General features: G+C 40.6%; 1 protein-coding gene across 2 annotated transcripts in view; it reads left to right on the top strand.

Annotated features, from left to right (window-relative positions):
- Positions 1–1,987: 1,987 nt before the first annotated feature.
- Positions 1,988–10,685, top strand: part of VWA3A (von Willebrand factor A domain containing 3A) — a 56,575-nt gene continuing 47,877 nt past the window's right edge. Inside the window, exons 1-8 of one of the 2 annotated variants that reach the window (XM_029911306.1) lie at positions 1,988–2,052; positions 2,316–2,442; positions 4,799–4,923; positions 4,999–5,073; positions 6,514–6,568; positions 7,296–7,394; positions 8,890–8,996; positions 9,291–9,416. In XM_029911306.1, the coding sequence (XP_029767166.1) occupies positions 1,988–2,052; positions 2,316–2,442; positions 4,799–4,923; positions 4,999–5,073; positions 6,514–6,568; positions 7,296–7,394; positions 8,890–8,996; positions 9,291–9,416 (779 nt within the window). Of the gene's footprint in view, positions 2,053–2,315; positions 2,443–4,798; positions 4,924–4,998; positions 5,074–6,513; positions 6,569–7,295; positions 7,395–8,889; positions 8,997–9,290; positions 9,417–10,685 lie in introns of those variants that run through there. The other variant, XM_029911305.1, reaches the window with a different exon arrangement.

Raw genomic sequence — 10,685 nt, 5'->3', positions numbered from 1 at the left:
GACTCCATGGACCGGTACTGCTGTTTCAGAGCCTCTGTGTAAGCACTGCAGCCCAAGCCTGGACATGCCCATTCACCAGGAAGCCTGGCTACACTCCAGGCCGTCTTCTGCAAACGGTGCGAAGGATGGAAAAGATGAAGGCAAGAGGTGTCTGCCACTCGCTCCCGGGCGGCGGGAAAATCGGTGTTGCAGCGGTCTCCTCCCCCAGCCTAGGACACGCTTCAGGCGCTGATGGCCAGGCACCTGCTACTACAGACTGTGCAAACGAACAGACTTTTTCTTCACTTGTATTTTTGTTATCGAGCAAGTTTATCAAAATAAATTGTCTACGACAGGCCTGGCCCCGTCTGCACTGATTGCGAGCCGCGCCTGCTGCAGCCCCCGCCGGAGGCGGCCCTGGAGAGCCGCCACCTACCCGCCCCGGCTGGGCTGGGAAGCGGCATGCCAGGCCCCTACACGCCCACCCCGGCCGGCTTGCAGCGCCGCAGCCCTGCCCAGCGGACCGTACCACTCCCTGGCATGGGGGGGGGAGGACACCCAGCCCCTGCCGGGCGGGGAATAGTTCCTCCCGTTTCTGTTAGCGACGCGCTAACACACGGCTGGCCCGGCTGCCTTGTTCTGTCCGGCCCGCTCCAGCCGCGGAAGGACAGGAGCGGGTGAGGCCGGAGCGCTGCAAGGGGCGGGGGTGGCGGGTTCTTGCAGAAGCCGGGGCGAGCTGAACTCGAACGGGCTCGCGCCGGCCAAGGTTCAAATGCTTCAGCCCCCTCTGGCTGCGCAGCTCCCGAGTCCCTTCAGAGGCGCCTGGGCTTCCCCGGGCCGGACCCGGCGCCTTTTGCGCGCCCTCCGCTCCCGCTGACTGCGCTGGGCGCTGAGGGTGTCAGGCCCCTGGGGCTCGGGTCTTTGCTCAGAAGAAGGAAATGTCAGATCAGAACAAATGCAGATAGTCAGTGGGGTGCATGGCTGTAAAATAACGGACAGTTACATTGTCTGCAGGGTGCTTGTAGCTGTGTGGGTCCCACGATAGGAGAGAGACAAGGGGAGTAAGGGAATATCTTGTATTGGACCAGCATCTGTTGGTGAGAGAGACACAAGCTTTCCAGCTCTTCTTCAGGGCTAGGAAACTTACTCACAGGTAAATACAAGGTGGAACAGAGAGTTTAGCATAAGTAGTTAACACATTTCAAGGGACCATTCAAGGTGAAGTGGCCCGTTAACACCTCTCCCCGGTCATAAGGAGGAAAGGAAGGGGGGAATTAGCTGGTGGGGGTTATTAGTAGATTATTTTACCCACACAAGCTTATGCCCAAATAAATCTGTTAGTCTTTAAGGTGCCACCGGACTCCTTGTTGCTTTTATAGATTGTTATAACAAGCCATAAATCCAGTAGCTACTTATGCTTATTAATCTGTACCATCTTGTATTAAGTTATGACATTCCAAGTAAGTTTCCCAGACTTGAAGAAGAGCTCTGTGTATGCTCGAAAATTTGTCTCTCTCACCAACAGAAGTTAGTCAAATAAAAGATATTACCTCACCCAACTTGTCTTGAATAGTTAAATTGCCATTATTATTGAAGTACAGGGGACAGTCCAACCAAAAGATAAACCCAAAGTACACATGGCTAGTGTGCTGACATATGTGTCTGTCTGGTCACATATAAGATGCTTTAAAAATTGCATTTGTGCTTCATACTGGCAGGGTACCCTTGGTGAATGACTTCTAGCAAAATGGTTTCCAAGTATATTATGTAATAATAATCAAAGAATAACGTCCACTTCTTTTTTTAATTTTCTTGGTCACAGGCACTGCACGCAATATAATTAAGTATGTGGTTTCTGTTGATTTGTGTCTATGGGACTATAATCTTAGGAGAGTGATACCTTGTATCAAGCATTTATATATAGCTTTTATTCTTGATATTCTAAACTTCCACTCTTTAATGCTATGTCTCTTTTTTTAAAGAAGGTTAAATCTTTGGTCATAATACAATGGATGCACAAACCAGAAAAATGGCTCAGTTATTGGACAATGATCAGTTCTTGGAAAAAGTAGGGTAAGGATGTTGCAAAATCCTTAGGGGAAATGCTTAAATGGAAATATATACATCTCTGGTGATGCAGACTACATTTTTCTATGCATATGTATATTGGGATGCTTAAAATGGAGCATAAGAATTCTTAGTTGTTCAACAGATACCAGAATGTTTAATTCTTATGGGTAATGAGGAACAATTTTATAAATGGACTATTCGACAGTGCAACAGCACTCTCAGGGATGCAAACAACTGCCCAGTTTTTGAAATGCCTTATTTTGTAGGGTAAGCATTGGATCTGACGCAGTTCCGGTGAAAGGCCGACCATCCTGGCATGATATTACAATAACAGATTTGGAGCCCGATAATGGATTACTAGTTACACACATCAACCAGACACAAGACCTGCTGGTAAGCAAATATGCAGTAATTCCTCAGATGATACATTACATTTATAGAAGGGAATATATGAGGAGACAGAAAATTAATGTTCTATCACTATCACTTATGCATTCACAAAAAAGAACACAGTAATTGTTATCACCAAAGCCACAATGAATATAGGCAACTTTTCTTGAGGAGATCTGTGTACCAGCAGGTATATCTCTTGAGGCTAAGTTGCCTGAGAGCCTGTAAGCAAGGTAAAATTATAAATGTTTAGATCCATGAACTTTTTGTTCGTTAAATTTTCATCTACTCTCCCCCTTCCCCCCACCCCAATTCCTCAACTTTTAAATCAATGAATCAGGCTAAGGAAATTTAAGTCTTCCTGTCCTTCTATAAAATACATAATGAACTTCTTCCATATTGAGCTCTTTATTTTCTATCCCCTCTCTGCCCTCTTATCCATTCTCTATCACCATTGACAAAATCATTAACCTTTCCATCGCTCAAGCCCACAATATTGGTGTTTCCAGGACTCCTTCCTCTCACATGTTGCCCCCCACGTCCAAGCTATGTCTGAGTCCTTCTGGCTTTTTTCTCCGCAACATCTCTTAATAAGGGATAGAAAGAGAAGGCCAGATTTTAAGCTTTCATTGTATCTAATCTTGGTTACTGCAGCATCTTCTCTAACATCCACATCACTCTTCTCAAATCTGTTCAAAGAGCTGCTGTTAAAATTATTTTCTTTGTCCGTTGTTCTGATCATGTTATGTCCTCACCTCTAAATCCCTCCACTGGTTCCTCTTCTCCCCCCACATGTAAAATTTAAGCTTTTTGTCCAATGTTTCAAAGCCCTGCATAACTAATTATGTACCTTTGTCTTGTTTTGAATTGTCCCCCTAGCAATGCCAGCTTCACTCACCCATTGTTTAGTTTCTTAGAAGGCATGGAGATGTTTATTTTCCACACTATACCCATGCATGGAATGCCCTTCTTCAGTTCATTGACAAGGGCTCTACCCTCTCTGCATTAAAATCCCTCCTAAAGACCCAATTCTGCTGTGATGTTTATAGGGAAATTGGTAGACTTATAAGTACATTCTAGAGGTAATTAAAATGATCTGCCTTTTTAATTTAAAATCCTGTTAACCTTATTGTGGTGACATGGCCAATCACCACCTTGACCACTCTACTAATTCGTTGTAGTCCTTACTCGTACACCCTCTTATTGTGAGCTCCTTAAGGCAGGGACCATTACTTCTTGTCTGACTGGAAAATGCCTAGCACATTGTGGTGCTACTGGAAGCAAACAAGTTTTCCATTTTCCTTATTGAGATTTGTACAGATGTGATCATTACCAGCCCTATGGACTATCCAATGTTTGAAATATAGTAGGTTCTTCAGTTAATGGCAGTCTCTGGACCAGCTAGGTCAACTGTTATAATAATTCTTTTCATTTACATGCTGCTGTGTTTATCAGCTGTTCCTGTGTTGTCTTAAATTCACAAAATAAGATTTTTCTGACTGCAATTTCCACCTACCTTTATGCTCCGTGATGTGCTTTTTCACATGTTGCTGGGTTTAAATTGAGAAGGAAATGAGAGCAAATACTATTGAGTATCTAATTTTCTCTATTTTAGGTATCAACTTTCATGAGTATCAGTGCTTTACATCAGCAAATGTATATATTATACACAATAAAATCATCTCCAGTGTCCTTAATGGTTATTCTCTTCTCCATGTAGCAATAGAACTCTTGCATCTTCCTACCTTTTTGTTGGTTGGTTCTTAAAAAAATAATAAAGAAAAGAAAGAGAGGAATAGCTTATGGTTCTTTTTGATTCTATGGATAATTAAGCTATTATGAAACAGGAAAATGAAGAGGGACAGTGACCTCTAGTGGCATCACAGTAATTTATTTGTTGAATTACATGTACAGTAGATGCTTGTTTGCAGCAACACCTTGTAAGTGCAACCACTGCTTACGAGCAACATTTCCCCTGAGTACACTTTCCATACTGTGAATTGTTGACACTCCCAATAACAGCAACAGCCGCTTAGGAGCAACATAGCAAAAGGGCACTAATATGTTGCTACTAATAAGCGTCTAATATATTATGTTCCAAGAGGAAATAACAGACTATAATGCCTGTTGAAACTATGTAGCAGGCACCTTCTTTGGTGTCTGCTATAATACACTCCAGACAGCATTCCTTCTGTTCCAGATCCCAAGGCCTCCTGCTTGCTGCAAGTAGATTTGTATCAGTGGTTTAATTTACTAAATAATACGTCTTTCCTGCCATCCCTCAGCACTGGCTACATTAGAACAACACTTGCTGTTTCCTATCACTACCTTTAACTTTTCTCCTGCTTCTGATCTACAGAGAGTGCAAAACAGGAAAATGCGATCCAGTGAGGTGCAAACCACAGAAGAATGGCTAAGAAACCACAGTTTAGAATCCATGCAATTAACATTAGAAGATCTCCTAAAGAAGGGCAATATTGTCTTGTGAGTACAATGCCATCCCTTCTTAATCAATCAGTTTGCTTATATTATTCATGTTAAATATATACTTTGTTCTAGGAATGCAAGAAATGCCACAGAACAGATAGAGTTTGCTGCCAAGACAGTTGTTAATTTTGAATCCAAGCTGTCTGAGTAAGTATATAATAATATGTGCTACTGTTTCAAAGTACAAGAGTGATTTCCTTCCTCCAAACTTAGATAGTTGTAAAATGATTTTTTTTCATATCTGATGTTGGGCTGGGTCAACCCTGGAGATGCAACAAATGAAACATAAACAGCAGCTGTGAAAGCTTCCCCCATGCTGCCTTTCTAGTGTACCTCAGTACTGAAAGGCAATCTCTAGGGAATATGGGTTCGCTCAGTGTCCATTAGAACCCCTGGTGGTGGTGGCTTTTGTGATGATACCTGTCAAATAGGATCTTAACAATCAACTCATCTCAGATAGCCTCTGAACATCCGTCAGATGGGTAATGATTTTTGTTGCTACTGACCTGGATTTGTTTCAAACTGATGACCTAACAGTGAAAGGCTGTTATGAGACCTGAGCCACACAGATCCTGGTATGCTAAAAAAGTGTGTGTGTGTGTGTGTGTGTGTGGGTGTGTGTTTTGGGGAGGGAGGAAGAAACCTTTTTTTTTTTTTTTTTTTTTACATTTAAAGAACCGATCTGATAAATATGCTCAGTATACTGCAGAATAATATTATAGTAATCCTCTCAATCTTCCATAAATACATCTGTCTGCTAGTTCCTAGGTCTACTGCCATGTATCACATACAGAGACCCAGATTCCTCAGGATGCCCCTTTTCAGGACTCGCTATCTGTGTATTGTGAATGAGCTGCCTGCAAAATTTTGGTAAAAATAATTAAAAATAGGCTTGCATTCTGGGGAAGTAAAGAGCTTTTTCATAAAAATCCTTTCTTTTAACCTTTTCTCAGTTCTAAAACCATGAGCATGGTGTTGAAACGCAAGTTATTTAAAAATAATTCTGAAACAGTTTGTTCTAGTGCTGGGACAGCAAATCCTAAGTTTCACTCCAATTATAAATCCTTTAAATTTGGTTACATAATTGAAAAAGAGATTTGTAATAGAATCACCAAAACATTTTTCAATACTGATAAATTTGCTCCTTTTGTCCCACAATCAAGAGACTTTACCATTTAAAAAAAAAAATCAGTTTGTACGGTTTGGATTAAATAAATCTCCAGCCAATAAGCTAAATAGATAGGATGAATTGACTTGACTTTTGGCTGAACTTTCCTTCATCCATACACACACATCACACACTTTATCCAAACACAACTAATTATAGAGCATTCTGCTGATCTCATTTTTTCAAGGCAATTAGATATTTAAACAATTAAACAAGTTCAGAGGAAGAAGTATTTAAATAATTAACACCACAGCCACTAGTGCTGTATCACAGTTGAGAACGTTGTAAATAGAATATTTGTGGAAGATGGTTGTGCACGTGATGGAAAACCTGGCCAATGATAAAAACAGATCTGAACTTAAATTGACATACTATTCAAGAGAATGCATTATTTAAATGTGTGCACTGTATTTTGTCAGAGCAATTGAACTTTATCACCAGCGAATTCAGTGGCTGTTGGAGGACAGCAGAAAGGTAATGTTAACATTTTAATATGCTTTTAAAGGGGAACCTGCATATGGTGTTAAAGGATAAATTAACTCTTTAATAGTTGTCTAGAATCCCACCGAGAAAGCTTTTTTGTATTTTTCCCATATTGTGAGTAACTAGAGCACAATGGAGCAATGTTTTGTCTTCTTGATTGAGGTTTCATTTAAGATATGTTTTGAGCCTTTATTCAGATGGCTATTTTACTTTTTAAACATAGTCCCTAACTTTCTGACTGTTACCTCCAAAGATTATATAAGCAGGGATTGCATATTGGCAGTATCCAAAAAGCTAGCACCCTTAACTGGTCTGATTGGGGGGGTGAAATCAGATGTCCCGTTTTTAAAGGGACAGTCTCGTTTTTTGGGACTTTTTCTTATATAGGCACCTATTACCCCCACCCCTTGTCCCGTTTTTTCACAGTTGCTATCTGGTCACCCTACTGATGGGGATACTATGGAACTGAGTAATCCTTCATTTTCTCAAGTAACAAACATGTCATCTTGGGAGTATTGCCCACTCGGAACAGAAGCTAGAATTCAAAATTCCTATCTCTTTTTGCTCTGTCATTGTCTCATTTTTTTTAATGCTTAAAAAGTAACAGTGACAATAAATATGTAATATTTTAAATGAAAATGGCAGCATAAAGAGGTACATACTGAAATTTAAAGTTAGATCAGCACAAACTATTTAAATGAACATTTTATATGTTTAGGTGTTCGGCCTTATAAAAGGCAACAAAGTTGGACTCCTGGTTGATGTATCCGATATAAGTTGTGGACCTCGACTATTTGAGTTCCAGAAAGACCTTTTGGTAAATAATTCTGAAAGAGACTCTGACTCTTAAAGTAAGTTAAGTAAGACTCTCCGAGTGCAGGGGAGAAAGTAAGTGTAATAATCATTTGCTTACATATTACTCTAAGTATCAACAGTTAATTTGCTGGAGATGTATAGATTTACCTTAATCACTTTTAAAGTATAAATTATTTGTTTAATATCCAGATTCAAAAATTTTAAGCATCTGCCACAATAATAAAAATTGAAGACCTGACTTCAAATATTAACCAGCCCCAGACATACGTGCTTCAAAAGCATTTGCTAGAGCAGCGGTTCTCAACCAGAGTTCTAGGGGCCCCTAGGGGGCCGCCAAGCAGGGCCAGTGTTAGACTTGCTGGGGCCAAGGTCAGAAAGCTGAAGCCTCGCAGTGTGGGGCTGAAGTCCAGGGCTCCCAGACCTGCCATCTGGAGCTGAAGCCGACTCCTGAGCAACTTAGCTTTGTGGGGACCCCTGTGGCATGCGACCCTGGGCAATTGCCCTGTTTCTTACCCCCTAATTCTGGCCCTAGCTTTTATATGCAGAAAAACAGTTGTTGTGACACTGGTGGACTGTGGAGTTTTTATACATGTTGAGGGGAAGCCTCAGAAAGAAAAAGGTTGAGAACCCCTGTGCTAGAGTAATGTACATAATAGAAAGAAATAGTTCATAGTACCTGAGAGCCAAGTTGTACATGCAGTACTATGCCTATAAAGAATAGGATGCAGTTGCAGTAAAGTGTGCTTTTTGTTGGGTCAGGACCTTGCTGACTTACAGTCTCTTCCCCAACTTCCAAAAGAAACAAAAGTGTGTTTTTCTGTTGTTCTTTATTTTTACAAAGTGTTTCTAGTGAGGATTATTAAAGGTAGACACTATAATGTCACAATAACAATTCTATTTTCTGGTTTTGAAGCTTTCTCTGTACAATCTTTCTTCATATACCAGTGAAGGTTACTTAAAATTGATTGGCGCCTACTTCTTTGTTAATTCGTGCAGCATAAGTAAAGATACTTCAAGAAAATTGTTACTCTCCAGTTGACAAGGGCCTAGAATGCCCTAACTAAGGGATAGCCCTAGAAGTGAAAGCTACTTTTATCTGACATCCTATCATAGCTGCTTCATTCTTTTTCAGTTGCTCATATGATCACAGCTCAATAGGTGAACATGTGCTTTCTGAATCAATATCATTTCTCTCTCATTTGCTTGCCTATTAAAGGGTGCTGATGAAATTGACACAGTATGTATTTTCCCCATTTAACCAACTGAATGGGAATACTATGTCAGCATGGTGCACAAGGACTAGGTTAAGTTGCTGTATCTCAGTGAGCCACACTAAAACTAAATCTGTGTCACTTCAGTTCTGAACCTAGTTCTCCTCTATAGTAGCTCAGAATATTACAGTCTGAAGTGACTTTAGCAAATCACAATTTTTTTTCTTGTATATGATAACTCCAGTGATAGCAGGGATATTAACTCACTAACATTTTTTTATTAAGTTTCTAATAGATGAACAGCTGTGTTATAAGAAGCAGTTATATTTCCTCTCCTTTGGTACTGAGATTTCATCTCTATGGGAGAATCCAACAAACGTCAATGTGCGCATGTAAGTATGTTTCCTAGCTTATAACAATGGGTTTTCAAACAGGGCCTCCTTTTAATTAGGAGCAGTTTTGTGCTCATAATGAATTGTAGCTGTAGTTTTGTGCCTTCAGTGATTTGCCAGAAAAAATACAGAAATAAATTGTGAGTACAATGCAAGTGAGTCTGCTCATTCATACAGGTAAATCACACAGGAGATCTTAGCCATCAACCAGGAGGTATGTGATCTTGATGCTGAATAAAAAAGGCCATATACTGCTTAAGTGTACAATAACTTTTTTTAATTTTGTCTTCCTAGCCTAGATGAAGCAAGACAGTGGGTGCAGGAGCTGCAACCCAGTGGAGGCTGCAATTTGCTGAAAGCTTTAAAGAAGGTCCTTACAATGAGGGAACTGAATTCATTGGTTCTTATTGTAGGAAGCTGGTAGGTCCACTATCTAAACTGACAATAAACGTTAACTTGCATAAAGAATTAAATGCTTCAGACTTATACTTTCCACCTAATTGTAAATTAGGCTAGATTTTTATCTTTTAAAGAGACATTATTGACATCCCCCTTTCTTCAATTCTTCCCTCATTTACATGTGTGCTATTTTTTTCTATTTTAATCCTTATTACTTGCTAATCCTCTCTGTAACAATGTGAAAATAGTTTTCCTTTCCAAATTTGTCCTCTTGTTGATAAATAGAATGTCTAACACTAGTATTGTGTCAATAAAAATTCATCAGCATCACTGAGGATTTCAGTGGGAATGTGCATGGCTCTGGAATTGCTCGTTGACCTCTGTAAAGTAGCATTGTGTGTTCATACTAATCTGCTTTCTGTGATCATGAGCAGTGGAGCTGATGGAATGGTTTAAAAAATAGAATCCGTAATGCTTTGGCCAGCAGCCAGTGTTGAGCTGACACAAATTTTGGACTTAAATTCTGCAGTCTATGGTGTCCATTTTAAAGTTTGCATAATTTAAATGAATGAGTGCAAGAAAAGGATAATATATAAAGGACTCTGGTGAGTGCATAGGTAACCAATATGGACTAATTCCATTATATTTACTTATTAAATTTATTTTAAAGGTTCATTGAGGAGACTGTTGGCTTTGCTAAAGTGATATTTGGGGTAGTCAGGATCCAAATTCCATTTTAACTGAACCACCAACACTTAGGAGATTCAAAGAAAGGTTTCCAGATTTGGCTCAGGTCTGATTTTATTATGGTTTTACAGTAGTCCCACAACAGCAGAGAAGGGGTTAAGGAGAACTTTTGGGCCCAGCTAGCCCCACCCTGCTATGCTTGCAGCCAGTGCCAAGCCTGCAGGGGAGTTAAAAGGAGGGATCCTGGCTCAGTTCAGGCCTGATTGGCCAGGAAGGAAGATGGAGCTCTCTGCCTGAAGGGAGTTTTGCCTGCAGAGTTGCATAGAGCGGGGCCTGCTAATCGGAGCAGCAGTGGGAGGAGAAGTTAGACTCTAGGGAGCGAACCACACACGAGTAAGGGACTGTTTGGCAACCAAACCCAAAGGAAAGGGCCTGGACACCCCATGGGAAGAATGGTGGATGGCCCAATGTTGAGTTGGATTTGCTTTTTGTTTAAGAACATTTTGGAACTAAACCTCTCCCACCCACCCACTCCCCACCCCAGAAGGGGATAGGACTGAAGGGACAATTAGCCAGTAGGGTTACCATACATCCGGATTTTCC

The sequence above is a fragment of the Terrapene carolina genome, unplaced genomic scaffold, assembly GCF_002925995.2.
Source record: "Terrapene carolina triunguis isolate 2854851 unplaced genomic scaffold, T_m_triunguis-2.0 Scaffold93, whole genome shotgun sequence".
NCBI classification, from domain to species: domain Eukaryota; kingdom Metazoa; phylum Chordata; order Testudines; family Emydidae; genus Terrapene; species Terrapene triunguis.
Note: the sequence above shows the minus strand (reverse complement) of the source record. Positions and strands in the feature narration are given on the sequence as shown.